The sequence below is a fragment of the Amblyomma americanum genome, chromosome 10 (genome assembly GCF_052857255.1).
Source record: "Amblyomma americanum isolate KBUSLIRL-KWMA chromosome 10, ASM5285725v1, whole genome shotgun sequence".
NCBI classification, from domain to species: Eukaryota; Metazoa; Arthropoda; class Arachnida; order Ixodida; family Ixodidae; genus Amblyomma; species Amblyomma americanum.
The window spans coordinates 108,984,695-109,004,176 of record NC_135506.1 but is presented as its reverse complement, the minus strand read 5'-3'; the positions used below and the strand labels follow the sequence as shown (position 1 = coordinate 109,004,176).

Genomic DNA, 19,482 nt, shown 5'->3' with positions numbered 1-19,482 from the left:
AGTCAGTGTATATTTTTATTTAGGACATTCTTCCAGAAACAGTTGGTCGTGGATAACAGGGCTAAAGGCAGATGCTGTCGGCCTGACGAGGGCCCTGTCACCCACACGCTGGTCGGCAAGTGCAAGTGATAGATTAAATCGTTATACAAATGGAATTTAAATGAAAAGTTGGAAGAAAAAAACACCAACACAAAACGCAAGTTTTGAACATGTGTACATTTTGGGCATGGAAACAAGACAGAAAATAATCAAGGGTTCGACAGAATCCTGTCTGGCGAGGGGTAAGCATATTGGAAGCACAAGAATTATACACTCGCCAAAGAAAAATATTAAACACATGACGTTTCGAGACCCCTACGAGTCCCTTGTTCACAATGAGGATGGGCGGAATGGGCCGCTACTTATAAGCGGACTTGACGGCACAGTGAGTGGGCGTAGATATCGGGGAGATTCCCTCTCATCCTGTTTATAGCATTTTTGGTCGTCTGTATGCAAAATGATTCGAGAAGTAATCGTGAAGATAAAGGTTTCTTCGTGTCCAAGATTTTAGCGTTCTTCCAGTCAATGGAGTGCTGCATCATTTGGGCATGCCCTGCAAGTGTATTGGAGGAAGTTCGACCTCTCTTGACGTCATTCTTGTGTTCCCTTATTCTTCTTTTAATATCGCCTGACTCGCCAATGTATGAAGCATCGCAATCCTTGCAGGGGATCTTGTATACAACGCCGGGGTAACATGTGCGATCTAAGCGCTCCTTCACGTGACACAGCTGCTGTTTCAGCTTGCTGGACGGTACGTGCGCAATTCGAACGACGTATTTGGCAAATATTCGCACCAGAGCCTCACTTGTACCCCAGAAATACGGGAGAGTCGCGCGTTTCTGTTGCTGAAAAAACAGGGGCTGAGCAGGTTCCTTACAGCGGCGTTCTTGATTGTTTAGCATCTGACGGGGGTAGCCATTATTTTCAAGGTCGACGCGAACTTTCTGCTGCTCGGAAGAGAGAAGGCCAGGGCCAGAACATAGACGACCAGCTCGCTTGAACAGAGCGGACGCGACGGAGCGTTTGTGGCCTATGCTTCAGAGTGCTTCAGCTTGAAATTTTGGATCTACAAGACGAACTGCCTGCTCAACAGCACAAGTCAGTTGGCCTACGCTGGGGGCAGCGTCTGTGTTGAAACTCAGACCACGGCTTAGGAGTGCATGTTCTGCAGGATCCAAGTTGTGCGACGACAAGTTGTAAATTCCTGGTATAGCATTCGGTGTTGCCGAGTTGGCGCAGAAACTTTGCTTCTTGGCTGGCGACCCTCTCCGCTTGGGTTCTGGATGAGACGTAGTTCGCATGCAGCAACACATCGATGAAATCAGTGGAAAGAAGATCCTAAAGTCTGCGTTGAGAGAAGAATACTTCGTTTCCAAGGCGCTTGATAGTGGCCTTGGTGTCCATGCTGCGGGCCTGAAGGAGACGCCGTTCTGCTTGAGCGATGGTTTTTCTACCGAAGGGTGTCTTTACGAGTTTAGGTAAGCGAAGGGACTTCGATATAAGCCCGTATGCTTTGAAACGGGAGTTTAAATGCAAGTGGCTTTGAAACGAGGCCAGTCTTGATTTCACAGAAACGAACTGACGTATCTTGGCACTTAAGCTTCTGTCTTCAGAACACATATTTCGTTTTCAGCAATGTATATTACAAGCAGGTGTTTGGTACGGCCATGGGCGCATCTGTGTCCGTAACCTGTGCCAACCTCGTGCTGGAGTGTATTGAAAGTTCGGCCCTACAATCGTTTTATACTCGCCCGAAACAGTTTTTGCGGTATGTGGACGATTGCTTCTGCGTAATTCAGCGCAAGGATGCCAAACCGTTTTCGGACCACCTCAACTCTTTTCAACCAACAGATTAGTTTACAATGAAAGAAGACGCTTCCGGAAGTATTGCTTTTCTCGATGTTCTCGTTCTCCGCACCCCCGATGGACTCGCCACTACCGTATACCGAAAGCCCACACATATCGGCAAGTACCTCGATTTTAAATCTGCCCATCCCATAGGCCACAAACGCTCCGTCGCGTCCGCTCTGTTTAAGCGATCTGGTCGTCTATGTTCTAGCCCTGGCCCTCTCTCTTCCGAGCAGCAGAATGTTCGCGTCGACCCTAAAAATAATGGCTACCACCGTCAGATGCTAAACAGTCAAGAACGCCGCTGTAAGGAACCTGCTCAGCCCCTGTTTGTTGGGCAACAGAACCGTGCGACTCTCCCGAATTTCCGGGGTACAAGTGAGGCTCTGGCGCGAATATTTGCCAAATGCGCCGTTCGAATTGCGCACGTACCGTCCAGCAAGCTGAAACAGCAGCTGTGTCACGTGAAGGACTGCTTAGAGCGCACATGTTACCCCGGAGTTGTATACAAGATCCCCTGCAAGGATTGCGATGCTTCATACATTGGCGACTCAGGCGATTTTAAAAGTAAGAATATGGGAACACAAGAATGACGTCAAGAAAGGTCGCACTTCCTCCAATGCACTTGAAGGGCATGCCCAAATGATGCAGCACTCCATTGACTGGGAGAACGCGAAAATCTTGGACACGAAGAAACTTTTATCTTCACGATCACTTCTCAAATCATTTTACATACAGACGACCAAGAATGTTATCAACAAGACGAGAGGGAATCTCCCCGATATCTACGCCCACTCACTGTGCAGTCATGTCCGCTTATAAGTAGCGGCCCATTCCGCCCATCGTCATTGTGAACAAGGGACCCGTACCGGTCTCGAAACGTCATGTGTTAAATATTTTTTCTTTGGCGAGTGTATGCTTCTTGTGCTTCCAAGGCAGAAAATAGTCACGACTTTGAATATGACAGCATGTAGGTTTTTAGGGTTTTTAAAACTCCCAAGTGATCTAAATCGGTGTATGGTATCTAGGAAAGATGTTAAAAGTAGAGAGTGTTGAAGGCAAGCACACTGAAATAAGTCAACAATGTGAGCTGTGAATAATAGATTTTTTTTTGTATTCTTGCTGACGGCCCAGATAGTGTCGACGCCCACGTACAAATTGCCACTCTCACCTAGCTATGAGCTTAACAAGCGTCCAAAACACTCGGTGGGCAACCAGTCTGTTCCCTTTCGTCTGTATTTTGCCGTGTCTATAGGTGGCGCTGTGCACGTCATGTACCTCGGCCGCCCTACTCCTCATGCTCTCCTTTTCGAGCGTAGCACAGCGTGGTGCTCTGCGAGGTCTGACCGCCTGTCTTTACCCCGAGTGGGAAAGGCTCATCGACCTAAAGGTGCGAAGCTGTCCGTTGTCTTTTCTTATACACTATATACTAACCTGGCGCGTTTTAGGAAGTTATGAGCTGTATGAAGCAAACTGGACTAAAATGCACTCTCATTACGTACTTGATCATTGATGCTGGCGCCGCCAGCCATTGGGAAGCCTGAGATAGTTTTTTTTTTTTGCACGTACGCACCCCGACTGCATTGCGCATTGCGCAAAGATTGACGCTAAACCGCTCTGCTAATGTGCACTGGATCCTGGCTGTCCGCGTAGCAGTTGCGATGATGTTATTCTCAGTGCGAACGGCAGGTGAATAACGCCTTGCATCGTCAGGTGCTGAAGAATGTAGTGACGCCAGAAAGTTCATAGACGTTTTTAGAAAGTATAATAAAAGGTCTTGGTATAGGCAAGACCGGTCGAACATCGGCTTATTTGCTGTTTCCCCAATACCTGTAGTCATACCATATGTCAGTGGCAAAATATTGCTACCCTTTGTATCTATAGGTTACCAACGCATCAGTTACCACTGATATTTGCTTGCTCCTTCAACATGAGATGTGCTCTAAGCGTTGCAGTGCCACATAACCACGATTAGGTGATTAACTTTTCTTGCTGAAGCCACCTTGATGGCTTCTGCCTCAACATTGTTTATCTTCCGACAGACTTGGCAGACGGCACTCCAGCAGGTATTCTTCAGCATGGGACTGGCGATGGGCACACTGACGTGTTACGGTAGCCACAAGCCCTTCGAATGGCCGCTTGCACGGTAACACGCAGTCTTGGCGCAGCGAAACGTTCCTTTCGGTTGATATTTGATTACAGCATGACGTGTAATAGCGCGTAAGTTCAGCTTCACCCAATTTATCCTTGCTTTTCAGCCTAAAAGGCGAAGGTCAAGCTACAAACATAAGTCATGATAATAAAAATATATATGTACAGGTTGTTATCTTCGCTGTGAAAAGATAATTAGAGGTACTGAAGATTCTCGGCAAATTGCGACACAGAAATTGCCTTGAACGCACATAGCAACATTTAGGCGGATGCATGCTTACTGTGCCGTGTACTATTGGGGACAGTCTACAGGGCGTGCGGAAAGCTATCTAAGCACGTAACGGCATATCTGTCAAGGACCACCTTATTTGGCGTCGACAAGTTACAGCGCGTTAGTCCAATGACATCTTCCAGTCCAATGGTGCATCGCAATCACGTACAAGCGCAAAAAAAAACATGGACAGAGAAAGACTTGGATAATACGAGACACTCATAGATAGAACCATTCGCTGAAAAACACTCAATCTGGCGAGGCGTAATCGCATACCGAGACTTCATTTCGAACCTTCAAGTTTTCCTGTTTTCCTACCTTATCCCTTTAACTCCAGTTTTAACTTGAATGTGGCATGCCACTGTGTCCACAGTAACATCTTGAAGCTGGTATGGGCGGACTTCTGCTTCAGCCTCGTTGCCGGCTGCATGGCCTTCGCTCTGCACGGCCACGCCACCATCCTCTACGGCCTGGAGCTCGACGACGTGGTCACCGCTGGTAGGAATCAAGCCTGGCTGTCCTAATCTCGCACGCTTGAGCCGTTCCGCATGCCACCCTGTGACGCGTTGCATTCGTATGATGCGGTCACCGTGCACACAGTGTGAGAGAAACATGCCGTCCTCTTGTACGCATTCGTTGCGCACCGCTCGTTGCTCAGGTGTGGCCGCAACTTCAGTTTGATTGAAAGACTGGCCCCAAGAACAATGACAAGACCTCGTATAGCACTGTTTTTTCGAGATGCAGTTCAGGAGTCTTAGCACCGCTACCTAAAAACTGGTGCAGGGCGCTGGTGGCCATTTGTATGATTTTGCTGACGTATAAATAATTTGCTTTTTTCAATTAACTAATGGTATTTTTTAAATAAATTGCATATTACGCATCGTTGGTCTACAGGGAGTTACAAGCTTTTCCACCGTTTGAATAGAGCTAACCTCGGCACATAGGCCTTAAGTAGAAGCTGTAGATGTTCCAAGTTTACTTATATGCGCTGCAGCTTCCCATGAGACGGATTTTGCACACTACGGTGGCTCAATAGTTATGGCGCTTGGCTGTTGGCCGAAAAGACGTGGGTTCGATCCTGGCCGCAGTGGTGGAATTTTGATGAAGGCGAGATTCTAGAGGCCCGTGTACTATGCGATGTTAGTGCGCGTTAACGAACACCATGTGGTCCACATTTGTGGAGCCCGTCATTACGGCGCCCCTCATAGCCTGAGTAGCTTTGGGTCGTTAAACCCCCAAAAAGCGTAAACCATCAGAAGAATTTTTTTTCACCGGCAGGATTGATCGGTCATTAGCTCCTTTCATAGCCTGCTGACGTCCTCCACGGTACGTGTGGCACAAGAAGAGCTGTGATGCAGCAAAGGCAAATGATGTGACCCGCAAAGGAATAGTGTCGCTTGAAAGCAGCGTCTGCAGCTATAGGCACAAAAGACAGCTAGCCGTGGAGGGACTCACAATGCACGTCGGAGGGGTTGAGAGAAGACGAGGCTACTGGTGTGCAGTGGTGAGAACAATAAAAAGTCTGATATTTGCACTTGTCATTTTCCTTCCCTCTGTCTTGGTGTTGCTGAGAGGAGAAAACTTTTTGTTGACCTTAAAAGGATCCAGAACATCATGCAGATATCAACATGCTCACATTGTCACATTTGTTTGGGAACAACAAACATGTGGGGACAATTATTGGGGACTGAAGGAAAACAATCATTTGGTTCATTCTTCAAGCGCTTGTACAATGAAATATTGAAGAAACGACGACACAGCAAATTAAACATATGGAAAAGAAGATAAGTCATCCCCATCGAATACTAAACAAGTAATTTCACACTCCATTAGCACACAAACAAGCTTTCCCACGCCTGCAGCATGTTTATAGATAGCATATGCACAATTTCGTCGAAAACCTGTCTCCCAGGCATAAATATTGTCATCACTCGGACACCACGGGAACCCTCGCATGCACTATCTGTGGGCGAACACAGCCTATCGGACAAAGCGCGCCTATCGTGAACCCGCAGCCTATGCATCTCGCTTCAGATTTATATGCGCTAACAATTAACCGGTCAGTTTTCATCTGCGAAGTACTCGTCGGAATCGACTTGTTGACGACAGCCATCAAGGAACGCCGCAAAAGGCAACCTGCGCAATGGATGGCGGCGCCATCGAGTCGGCACAAAAAGGAGCAAGGCGGATGATCCGTTCCTTCCTGCGTGCGGCAGCGATTACTGTGGGGATATGAACACTGCATGCCCCTTTTTGGCTTAGTATAATTCTCGGCGCCTCGGCGGCGTCTCCGTATACCACCACTCGCTCTGTCCAGCACTGTTCTAAGTAGAGGCGCTACTCGTCTCTTTGTTGTGCTGTCAAATTTGACAGCTCAGCCACATCGCCAACCACCTTCCCCCCTTCACACAAACACCCACACACATGCACACATACAAACACAGACGCACAACACACATGGCGCTGCATCCGCAGTCGGCGTGCCCCGACTGACGCGCACACTTGCCGTCCTTGTGGTAGTAAAGGCAGTGAGAACTGATGTACCTCACGCAACCCCTCTCCTTTCTGGATTGCGCCTGCACCCTGGTCCACTTGAACCACGTGGCCTTAGCTGGCATATTGTTAAGAACGCGATACTTGCTGGCTCATCATCATTAACATTAATATAAGCCTATCTATTTCCAATACAGGTCAATGGCCTTTGCCACTGCCCTCCAGTTAACCCTTTTCTGCGCCACCAGAAGCTACCAGCTGACGCACGGCACGCATTCGCACATGGGGAGGCTCAGGCCCAGCCATGCGCCACGGTGTTCAGGAAGCTGGCGAACCTGGCAGCTTTGAGTTATGACACAATATAATGTCGACGGTGACGGTAGGGGCACAAGAGGAGTTCCTCAATCAAAGTGCCCTTGCGAGTGCTATTTTCGCTCAGGAATTGAAACAACCACGGCTTATCTCAGATCCCCAGTGCTGCATATTCCCCATCTCCTGAATCATTTGCGATTTTCCCGGAGAGCTAAGGAAGCATGTTATGAGGCAGGAAAACGAGAACTGACCGAAGCACACAGTTTCCGGCGGCGAGCTTGCACATACCAACAGCGGGGGGCTGTCGATGTGGTACATAGTTAAGATCAACGAAGAAACTTTTAACAGTAATAGATTTTGGAAAGTTGTCACGAGTGGGCTAGTGCCACGGAGTTTACAGCCCAAACCATAGTTATACGGTTCATGGCTCATGCCCGTGCGCTGGCCAGTGACGTTAGCCAACTACGTGGTGTGAAGCAATATTACGTATCATAACGGGAATGAGACTTGTCGTTTTGAGTTACAAGAGCTGGAAAGATAGCGGTTAGAGAAAGGGTTTTGTAAAACTCCTCGCTTTACCAGCTTGCTTTCAAATACATGTATTTCCGGACACGAAAATATACAAACATTATTTCAGTCACTTCTCTACTTTTGTGTCTTGCGGTCAAACCCGATACGAGTGAGGGATTCTTCAATACGTTACTTCCTCAAAAGGGCTCACATATGCATGATGGTTGTTTTTCTTCGCTGCTTCTAACCTTCGCTGTGTCGTCGAATCTTTCCCGTGTCACGTCGAAAGCTAGGAGGTGGAAAGAAGTTTCTCGGCACAGTGTCTTTTCTGGACGCTGCGTGATGTTCATTTTTTAAAACGAAGTTGCGCTGCCTGGACAACATCGGAAGTCTTGGAGCAGCCTCATTTAGTGCAATGTCTCGGGATAGGTGCCATGGTTTCAGCACAAGCAGCTGTGGCGCCACTGCGTTTGTCTTTTACTGCTACCATTGCTAACAGCAGATAAAACGTGAAAAACCGACGCCGACCGAGAACAAAAAAAAACTATCTCGATTCCGGTGCGGCAATCATATTCACAGTGAAAGGATTCAGTCATAAAATGAGAGAGAGAGAGAGAGAAATAACATTTATTATCACCCGTCAAAAGGATGATGGGTATCCTAGGCGCCGCTCGGTCCCAGCCATGTCCTCCCCCTCAGCCGTCGACCGGGATCTCTTGGATCTCAGCAGCGGCAAGGGCGAGACGGATGACTTCTCGTTGTTGATTTTCGTCCTCGTCGTGAAGCAGTGCCTTCCAGGACTCATCCGTTCTGTCAAGCTGTCCAAAGCTCGGACATGTCCATACCATATGGATTATGTCCGCTATGCTGTCGCAACGTTTGCACCTGGTGCTGAAAATCTCGGTATCACTTGCTATAAAGCTGAGGGTTAGGGAATACTCCGGTTTGGAGCTTCCGCCACACAACCTCTTCGTTTTTGGTTAGCTGCTTACTTGCTTTTGAAAGTACCGCTCGGCCTAATTTGTAATGGTTTAGGATTTCCTGATACGTGTTAAGATCGTCATCGAACTGTAGGAGCTCCTCATCGCGCGAGGGGGACAGGGTTGTGCACAAGACGCCACTGGGATCCCGGAAAGTAGCTAATCCTCGGGCCACTGCGTGCACTTTCTCATTTCCCCTCAACCCTTGGTGCGCGGGAGTCCAGATGAGCGCTACCAGTTCTGCCGGTTGTGGACTGCCGGGCAACATTCGTGCTGCTGTAGCTGAAATGCAGCCCGCGTCAAAGTTTCTAATAGCTGCCAAGAGGGGAGTCAGCCGGGTCAGTTGGTTCATGACAGAAAAAATTCAAAGCTCTACAGACGGGACAAGGTGAAAAAGGAGCGCTGGTGTGTTGTGTCTCCTTTTTCACCTTGTCCGGTCTGTAGCGCTTTGAATTCTTTCTGTTCTAATAGCTGATTTTGAGTCATTCACGATAATTTTAACCTGTTGTTGAGTTAGAGCCAGCGTACTGGCCCCCAACTCTTCCGCCTCCGTTACTGTCGAGTGTTTGGTGCTGCAGTACGCTACCGGGCCTCCGTTTTCCCTAGTGGCTACCGAAAAGTGCCCCGAACTGTTTGTGCATTGTGCGGCATCCGTATACAAGACATCCTGCCTGCCCTGAAAGCGGGCTTGCAACGCTACTACTCTTTCCTTCCTCCGGTTCTCATGGTAGATGGGATGCATGTTTTTGAGTGAGTGGAGGTATATTTAATTTGTCCCTAACCTGTCTAGGAACCGGGTACGACTGCGCGAAAGTCTCTGATACTGCGAGGTCTTTGCAGCCTCAATGAGCTCTTCGAGGGTATTCGAAACCCCAAGACTCAAAATCTTGTTTGTTGGCGCACAGGGTGGTAAACCAGAGCTGTTTTTATCCCTTTGCGGATTAAAACATCCAGTTTAATTGTCTTTTTTCGCATGATAAAGCCGCAAATAAGGTGCCACGTAGACTATCCTGCTGATTATAAAAGATTGCACTAGCCTAAAGAGGTTAGCTTCCTTCATATGGGCATGTTTGTTAGCGATTCGTTTTAGGAGTCGGCAAGTTTGACTGGTGCTAGCCTGTAGTCTCTGAATCGTTTCCGAGTTCCTGCCGTTCGCCTGAATTCGTAATCCTAGAACCTTAATGCTTTCCACCGTTGGAATTACGTTACCGTTGACCCTGAATGTGATTCCCGCGTTATACGGTCCGTCCTGCTTTATGCGCCGACGCTGTGGTGAACGCATGGGCGCGAGAAATAGCGCTTCCGATTTCTCTGCCGAACACCTGGGACCGATTGGTTCTAAGTATTTTTTTGTTACATCTATAGCTCTTTTAAGCGTCAGGTCAATTTGGCTGTCACTGCCCCTGCACATCCACAGAGTCAGGTCATCTGCGTACAACGTATGGTTCAGCTCTAAAGTCATAAAATGAGGCATTTTTCTGACCAGCTGAGTTTTCATCGAGCCCTCGACCTTATAGCAAACGACATTTCTGCAGCGCTTTATGGTGCGCGTCCTCTGCGGGGCCGACAACGTGACTTTTTCTCTCCCTACTGCCTACGGCTGGAGCAGGGCGGCCTTACGTTGGCGTGAGAGAGACTGCATAGAGACAGAAATACTGCCCTTAAAAAGCAAAGCCGGAGACGCCTCGTTGAAAAACTGTCATTCAATGAAACGAATGGACATCTTCACTCTCGATTATAAAGATCTACACTACAGGAAGTCCGAGTTATGGGTGAGGGTGCACTGGGGACCAAACAAGTCGACTGGCTGAAAATTAAATTTTGCGAAGTTATGCAAAGCGTTTGGAGAAGCACTGACCGTACTACGAAAGTTGAGGGTCCAGTAAGGGAGCGAAGAAAACTGCACCCTTGGAACCAGCAGTACCGTCAGGAATGGGTAAGGAAGATGCATCGACCCTATAGCATCACCTGAAGGGGTGTCACATCTTGTTACTCATTGCACATTTCTCTAACATGGTTAGTAGTATATACACATAACAGAAGGGCGTATACTGACGCCATCACGTAGCATCCCCGGCATGCTCAAAAGGTGCCACTTTGTGGTAACTCAGCGCACGTCCCTAGGCGGTGTCCATTTAGCAGTCATTAAATGGATTTTACGCCTGCTTTACGATCGCATGCGCGGCTTAAGCGGCCTGTATTTTTTACCTCCTGCGCTTTCTTGCTTGTTTTCCTTCTGTAAACATATAGTCCACAACGAACGAATGATGTAATCAATGTATTCTGTCTTTCCCAACTCCATTCGCGCAGGTTACGAGTACGCATTCGTCTCGTTTCCAGAAAGCGTTAAGGACACCAACTACTCGCAGCTCTGGTGCATCGCCTTCTACTTCCTCCTCAGCATGCTGGCCTTCAACGGCGTGGTGGGTGTTTCCGCATGCGCCAGGCGAACACCTCTATCAATGACCGCTTGCTAAACTGCTGCGGTGGCTAGCTTAAGGTACAACGGATGAATATCTCCGAAGGGTCACGGATGAGAATTGCTAGCAGCTAAGCACGGCAGATTACACCTAAGATGCGTTGGGTTATGTCATCACGTGGTGGTGAAAACCCCGTGGACATTGGACCAGCGGACTGAAGTGGTTTCTAAATGAACCCTTTATGGGGCTATAACGAGCCCCCAGTTAAATGATCAGCTCGGTGGCGATGATAGCAGCAAACGTACTCGGCGGTCGTCGAAGAACAAAAAATCTGTGTCGCTCACGGCCGTCCTCAATTTAAAGCAGGCAAGGAACCATTGAGATAAGGTGTTAAAGGAACTACAGCACGGTGAAACAATGTGGCGGCAGTTGCTCGTGGCTACTATAATGCGATATAAATCAGGTAGAACCGCGCGTCATAAAGTGAATGAGTGTGCCCGCGGCTTTGAACGTGAACAAACAGCAGAGATACCCGCAGCTATATCTTGTGAGGGCGTATTTAGTTTTTTTGTTGGGCATTCGTTTGCCTCCTTAAGATTGGTACAGCGACTACATGACCTAAAGCTTGATGGCTAGAAATTACTGTTACACGTCGGCCTTTGTTTATGTTATGATGCTGAGCAGTGGACAAATAGATGTGCAGGAAATAAAGAACATGGGAAAAAGATTCATTACAAAAAACTGGTCCTGGAGACAAGCAAGAAACGAAGCTAGAGGAGCAAAAACTACTTCGTCTTAATACCTGGGCGCGCCTTAAAACTTGGTCCAAGCTTAGTGCCGAACGAAAGCCAGATAAAGATGTAACCAAATGTGCGGTTCAAGTCAAGAGCTCGATAATCAGTGTGTCCCGCAATATTGTAACACTTCACAGAGCAGACACGTTCCCACTTTTTGCGCCCAGAGAGGTCACCACCCGTATTGTTTTTTTTTACCGCCGAAAAACTAAGTTAAACCACGAAACATCAATTCTTCTTATCTTGACGACTTGATTCGTTCCTACAGGAGAAAGATTAAACCTTTGCGGCACATTGCCCGTGCCATGTTCTGCTCGTAGCTGTAACATGTGAGCCCCCAGTGTAATTTTTGGTTCTCAGAAAACGGCTGTGCAGTTTAAAACCACATGTTCTTGACATTTTGTTGTCGAATGAGCATGCTGAATAAAGCTCGAAGAAGCAAGAGCTAGGAACACTGCAAAAATGCATCACGGAAGGCATATGTGGGGTCCAGTTTTTGTTCTGAGTAGTTGTCGGAGATCAAATTTGCATTCTCGCCGCAGCTAATTCCCAACCGAAGTTTATTCGATTCATAAACAGAGACTCGAGAATATGAGCCTATATCGGAAAAACCTTCTGATAGAATAAATACTTGTTTTGTGGTCACTTAGAATTAAAAGGCACTCTTTGCACATGCCTAGACGGCTCTAGTCTTCGCAGCTATCTGTCTACCATTGGAACCGACCCAAAACCTTTGGGGCGCTGGGATATTTTCTCTGCCAGGTGGCTTTCCTGGTGGCGGGGCTGTCAGCCTTCGAGGACAGTTTCGTGACTCTGAGGAGGCGGCGGAAGAGCTTCGTCCTGGCAACCTGCACCACCTTGTTCCTGCTCTCCCTGCCCGCGGCAACCGGCGTGAGTCAAGGCGATGAGCAGCTGGACGCAGCAGTTGATGCGATGAAAACGACCACGAGTTATTAAGCGTTCCTGTTCAGAGCAGATGCTTGACGAATAAATTTCGAATAAACAGGCTGCTACTGGTATTCGGGCACTGATCCTAAGAAAAAAACAACTCTTCAGGAATGCCCTGCGTAACGCTGGCAAACAGATTCGTAATGAGCATGGCCTGGTCGCACATATCGCACCCTGCGCACTTGTACTCGACATTGCTTGCGCTGCACAACGGGATGAAAGAATAGCCTAGAGTCAAGCGGTCTCGGAATTTAGCCTTCATATGAACACGGAGGCCACATAAATAAACTGCTAATGCGAAATGAAACTGATAATGTTATCATTATTCTACGCTATTATGCTGACAACCTAATGACTTCATTCTGAAATGCTTACGGTCTTTACCGCAACAGCTACCCTGAGTAATTACTCCTTTGCCCATTGTTGGTGCGGGATCAATATAGCTGTAGTTAGGGTTTACGCGGGCCAGACGAGAGGAGGGCAGTCAGGCAACGCCTCACCATTTTTTGCCGTGCAGAGAAATAGAGGTCTGGTAGTATTTATTACTCCTCTCTACAATGCAACTGTGCCTCGTAGGCGCTATAAATTAGGTTATTGATGGTATTGATGGAGGTGTAATAATTACCAATGGGAAGATAGTTCAAACTAAATGATCAAATTTATGTCTGTGCCTGCACGGAACAAAGATAAAAAGGGTTATATTTATCTCCGCCAGGAGAAACATTACGTGAGAATAAAACCAAACAGTACATTTCGTGATTCTACTGCTGAGATACACGATAGGGAGGGCGCCGGTCAATTTCGGCACCCTGGGCGCTTCGAGACGTCAAAAGAAGCAAGTTTCAGGCTTCAACCGCCATCTAAACTTGAGAAAACACTCCAAGAAGCACAGCGCCGTAGCCGAGAAAAAAAGTAAAACTGGCTGTTCAAGACCAAGCTGAAGAGTACGGCGCTGGTAATGGTTCCGAACCGCTACACTCTGCGAAGACTGCAATTGAACTGAAACGCATTCGTGTAAAGCAGGAAATTCCCTAATGGCAGCGATTCAAACGTTGAACGCTGTGCACCTGTTTATTACAATAAGAACACTGCCTTGAACAATGAAATGAGTGTTTATTAGCTGCAACGTTTCATCTCATAGTTGTGTGTTACAAATGTTCTAGCGGTAGCATGGTAGCACGGTCATCTGGACATGCATAGGGGCGATCAGTATCATGGAACGGGTGCCCTGCGTTTACCGTTCTGCGGCAAATAACATACGAAATATGCAAGAGCTCTGTAGATGAAACTAGTTTTTCCCGATAGAAGAGGTGAGGAGAACAACGACTTATGCGAGCATATGCATTGTGCAGGGAGGCGTGTATGTTATCAAGCTGATCGATGCCGCCGTAAACCTGAACATGATGCCGTGGATTGCACTGGCCGAGGTGATCCTCATCATCTACGGATACGGTGAGAGATTCAATTCCAAAACTGCAACTTCTTTGCCTTTATGCTATTTTTATTCTTTTTCCAGCACTGACAAACTTTGAAAGGCAAGACAGAACGAAGTTTCACAGGAAACCTAGAATATGTACATCTTCTAATGAAAAGGCACTGGAGCCGGCTGATCAGTTACAAATCAGCGCATGACAAATGCTCTAGATCACCACAGTCGTTATAGAAGTCCCGTTCATTCAGTACGGTCCCTGTGACAAAAAGTGGCGTTATAGGGAAACTGCAGACAAATGGATCTAATGATTGATCTCTGTTAAAATTTACTCTTTGGTTCTTTATTGGCATGCTGCTGTTCGTTCAGCATCAAAAGAGCGCATTTATCGCTCATAAAAGTGGATTTCAAAATTTTCCCGCCAGTCGATACAAACTCGTTACGCTCTTACAGAAAAGGATGGGTTGCCACCGCTTTGAAGGGAATGGCGGTGCCGCGTCGCCACTGCATTCTGCATGGAAAAATCGGTGTCGACGCATGCCAATTGTGAATTTGCCGGTGGTAGTGACACCTCTATTGTTTCTTTTTGTCTTTTATACATTAAATAAAATATAACGTGGTAGCCAATCGGTAAAGCCCAACTTCTAATTGTCGTCAGTACACCTTTAAATGCTCAGCTGCAAGACAATAAAAGAACACCAAGGTGTTCACCTGTGCAATGTGTGCATACATGGCCGCATATAGCGTAAACGGAAAAAAATTGCTCACTTGGTAAGGTCATAGGTTATCCATGCTATGTAGGTGAATTTGAAAGAAGAGGGAAAGTTTGTAGACAAAGAAGGCCTTCCATAGAAGACATGGGCATTGTAGGAGTCCGTCACTAGCCGCAAGCGCAGTGCGTGGCAGTGCAGCAGGTTTCAGCCAGCGCATCCCAGGAATATCTCCAGTTTAAAGTCTTCTTTATGTGAAGGCTACGAAGAACGAAGCGCGGTCCCAATCCCAGACATGAAAACGGACCCGAAACGCTCAACGCGTATTCCACGCAATTTCTTCCCTCTTAGGGTGCTGATTTTCCACTCGCAAGTTGAGCGTCACCAACAGCTGCGAGGTCAGTCATAGATGCCGTAAATGTTCACATGTGCGCACATCTCCTTCGCGTCAGTTGTACTGTCGTCCCATTGCACTGCTTTACCACTTGACTACCAACTTCACCATCCCAAAGTCGCACACGGCACACGCATTCACTATTTCGGCGGGCAGTCGCCGGAACCTCAGCCCGCCGCTATTGACACCCATCATGTACTGGCGCGCTGTTCCCGATGCTCACGCAACAGTCAGTTTCTAACCGATAGATGCGCGATGTGTGAAAAAAAGGAAATGACACGCAACCATGGAATTGCAGCATTTTAGCAGTGATTTAACAGGTGATTTGCTGATACAATGATTTTATTCTGAATGTCCTCCTAGCATTAGGCGTATACTTGTGGCCGAGTATTTTACAGTGTATTTCTGGCTCCGATAATGCCTAGATTGCTGCCAGTGTGTGATAGTTGTTTGTTGCCCCTTCATCGCGACTACATTTGGGTGAACAACTTAATGGCACGACAACAATTGGAAAAAGTAGTTGATTGCAGTCACTCCGATATGCGCGTGTGACGCCTGGCGGTAGCCATCTGGTTCGAGATTGGTTCGCCAAGAGCTCCACGAGCAAGGATGCGGCTTGCACTGGTTCCCGTTTCAGACAGAGGCCTACGGGAATTGCGGCTATCAAGCGGCGAAGCTAAACTGCTACATGAGAACTGCATGATCTGTGAGCACGGACCGCGCCATGCAGCAGCTGTCGACAGTAGTGCGTGTACTCATGCAAAGTTTTCCCTCGAGTTGGCGTAGCGCTGAACACTTACCTAGACAGAGGCAAGCCACTAATGCCACGGGCACGCGGTGCACGATTAAATCGAAACTCGTGACCACAGAATAAGGGAGGCCTGCATCTCAATCCCCCACCATTGCAAGCAGCCAAGATGTCGTGCCCAGAGGGTATGCCGTCAGGCATCGCCCGCGCAGTTTCGAGCCACCGCTCTGCGCATAAGTAGTCAAGGCAGTACTTGCACTGATCTGGCAGCGCTGGTGCGGACGATGCGAGGACGCGGATTTCAGGTTTCGTATGGCGTGGGCAAAAATCGCTATTTGCGCAAAACTTCAAGTTCTTGGCGCTGACATTATTTGGATAGCTATTCCAGTAGAAATGCTCTGTAAATTTATCTCTGTTAAACTACGATGCTAGTTTTCTATTCGTAAAACCGCAGTGATTGTTAAAGCGAAAAGAAATGACAATTTAACGCAACTTGCTAACCGCAGTAAACGGACAACTTTGGCTCAAATTGTGCGCTAAAGTTGGCCGGAATATTTTCTAATTGTGTTAAAATGTAACTTTTACTTTTTCACTTCGCATGTACGCTTTAGCTAAAGCGGCCCACCTCAGTGCTCAGTGGTTTCTCTTTCGCGGATGCTTGCAACCCGATAATGGCAGGCATTTAATTACCAAGCCTCTATGACCTCCTTGCCGGTCATGTAGCCCAAACTTTACAAGGTTAGATGAACTATGAGCCTCTTAACGCTCTGGCTTAAGAACAAACATGAAAAGTATTTAACATGCCTGGCTTAGTGTGATCTCCGTCTCATGTCTGAAGAAATGCGAGTTTTTTCCGCGTGATATCTATGTTCTAGTCGTGCGCTAGTTTCGTCATCGGGCCTCATTTTTGAGACGTACAGGCAGTGGCAATGTGAAAGGGAGCACGGGAGCGCGTGGCCTCCGCGTAGGGTGCCTCGATGGGCCAGCGCGAGCGGGCATCCAGGCACTCTACTTCCGCACATCGCGAAGCACTGTCGACGAAAGCTGAACCACGCGCAAGCGCGGAAAGAGCAGCCGGCCGTTCTTGCTGCGCATGCACCTTTTCCGCCGATTCTCGCCCGGTCTCGGCAGCAGCGCTTCACGATGCGCGGAGGCCACGGGCTTGAGTGTTTATATTCATATTGCCGCTGCCTGTACTTGTGAACTGGTCGTAGGATTCAATGGACGTGAAGTTCTCGTTAACATACGTGGTCACCAGATCAGTCCTTCTTTTTCCGCTACAGGTATTAGCCGGCTCACCGCAGACATACGTTTCATGACGGGGCATCCTCCAGACATCTACCTCACCGTGTGCTGGCGCTTCATCTGCCCTGTGGCACTTGTGGTAAGCTGCAGAGGTGGCGCAGAATTGATACACATTCATGACTGTGCCACCACGCTTAACGTGCACGGTTTTTCAGTAGCGTTCTCTCAATTCTAGGGAACACTGTCGCTGCTGTACAGTGCCTGTCATATTCTCTTAACACATTGACGTGCGCTATAAGCGCTTCTTCATAGCTTCATTGATGAATGAGGTGTGTAACTTAGTGGCAATTTCGAAAACCATACCGCTTCTTTCGCGTATTAGTGTAATAAAGTTCCGATTATTTTGACAAGTAGCTTACTTAAGCAACTGATTCTGTAAAAAAACGTGCGATAAAAGTAAATATACTCAGTAAAGCAATGTAAACTAAAATAGAATAATTGAAGTGCAATTTTAATGCGTTAGGGCTTAAGAGCCCGTGTAGCAGAAAAGCCGGCGTCGCCGTCGGCGTCTGATCTCTGTGCCACTGATAATAAGCGAAAAAACCAGAGAGAAGCAACTTAGGAAACAGGTGGCCGCCTAGGTCACGTCAACTTGTGGCGTCATCATAACTTGCCTACTGCTTGGTGCGCAAACTGCCCACCGTGTCAGGTGGCAGTTAATGATTGGTCGCTAAGGGTTGCTCTGTAAGAGCATCCTTGGTCGCACAAGCACCACCAGTGGAGATGACCCGAGTCGCCTATGCGTCACAAAACCCAACACAACACTATCAAGTAGGCAATGACAGGTTCCGCACATATGAGCATTAACCCATAAACGCTACCGCGTTACACCCTTAAGGCAGTTTAAATGTTCTCTCCATTTTTTATATTATCCCAACGTTCTAGTATGCTTGAGGTCGAGAAACATTGTTTAGGCAAGGTGCCTATAAGGTGGTCAAGGGCTGGTCATTAAAACAAGCCTTCAAGCTATACAAGATACGCATAACTCCGCCGCATCCGTCCCTCATAGTCCCAGAAACTCGTGTATGCCTCTGTTCAGTTTTCCCTAACCCCTGCCACGCTATACTTACACAAATTTTAACAGCTGGGCCATTGCTCCGACTTTCCTTCCTCATACGCCGAAATGGAACACAGTCGGAACATTTGCCATGTCGATCTCACTTGCTTCTACCATCGAAATCCTTCTCACCGTACCACCGGATCCTCCTCGGCTGACCCTAGCGCAGTCCTACATTGAGCCCTGGCTGAGCTTCTAGGCATCCAGATTAGGACGGCCATTCCTCCTCATACTAAGATATTTCAAGGGGCGGCGGAATTATCACAACCGTACCTTTTAAAACAATATCATGAATTGGGAGACCACTAGTGTAATCTTTTTAGCATATTTGAATACGTAAAAACGACGTCGGAACTTCAGAAGAACGAGGGGCGAACAGGAGACAGTTTATACGGCCTGTGCAGGCTTTGTGCAAAGCATAAAAACTACGTGCGTTCCTTATGAGCCGATCACTGTGGCTAGTTATGCGTTGCGAAAAGTCTTTACATAATAAAAGGAACTTCGGTCATCATCAATCTCAAAGTTAGGACATCCAGGGATGCTGCAAGTTTCCATGTACATGTCTCAGAAGGAAACCTCTTGGGCTCTTGAATTTTAACAAAGGCTGTAGCAGCAACCTCAGGCATCTTAGCCCTTTTCATTTTTCATTCATTTCCAGCGAAAGTCCTCATTTCGAACTAGCGTTCTGTGATCTGCCACCCACTGCTGCACTTAGACAGCCATATGTTAAGTTTTCATCCTGCTAAACATTCTACTTTAGTGGGAATCTACTACTTCGGGACTCCTGTAGCGTGAGGTAGATAAAGTAGCAATGCAGGCAAAGCAGATGCAACACTCGAGTGTGCTGGCTCTTGTACGCAGTTTTCTGTGGTTCGTCTGGTCAGCACTTCCAAATCGCGAATCGACGAGTCCAAATACAACACTGTCTCTGCACTATAGAGAGCTCTCAATTAGCCTTTTCTAATAGAGGGCCATGGAAAGCGGAATCCCTCGCTGATAGCCACATTTTTGGTACCAGTTACTCAAAACATGAATACTAAACTAGCCTGGGTAGCGAAGTGGACTACCTAGTG

General features: G+C 47.5%; 1 protein-coding gene across 1 annotated transcript; it reads left to right on the top strand.

The window, feature by feature from the left end:
• The first annotated feature begins 4,737 nt into the window (after window positions 1-4,737).
• On the top strand, window positions 4,738-19,348 carry LOC144108621 (sodium-dependent noradrenaline transporter-like). The gene is made up of 6 exons (XM_077641812.1): window positions 4,738-4,807; window positions 10,915-11,027; window positions 12,581-12,709; window positions 14,119-14,218; window positions 17,331-17,431; window positions 19,271-19,348. The coding sequence occupies exons 1-6, from the start codon at window positions 4,738-4,740 to the stop codon at window positions 19,346-19,348; spliced, it is 591 nt and encodes a 196-aa protein (XP_077497938.1).
• Window positions 19,349-19,482: the final 134 nt, after the last annotated feature.

What these genes read in the sequence shown, in the direction of transcription:
- LOC144108621 (XM_077641812.1), top strand. Translation starts at nt 4,738, where the DNA reads ATGGCCTTCGCTCTGCACGGCCACGCCACCATCCTCTACGGCCTGGAG. An exon ending in TGCTGGCCTTCAACGGCGTG is followed by an intron (nt 11,028 to 12,580) that starts GTGGGTGTTTCC and finishes TTTCTCTGCCAG; the next exon opens with GTGGCTTTCCTGGTGGCGGG. An exon ending in CCCTGCCCGCGGCAACCGGC is followed by an intron (nt 12,710 to 14,118) that starts GTGAGTCAAGGC and finishes TGCATTGTGCAG; the next exon opens with GGAGGCGTGTATGTTATCAA.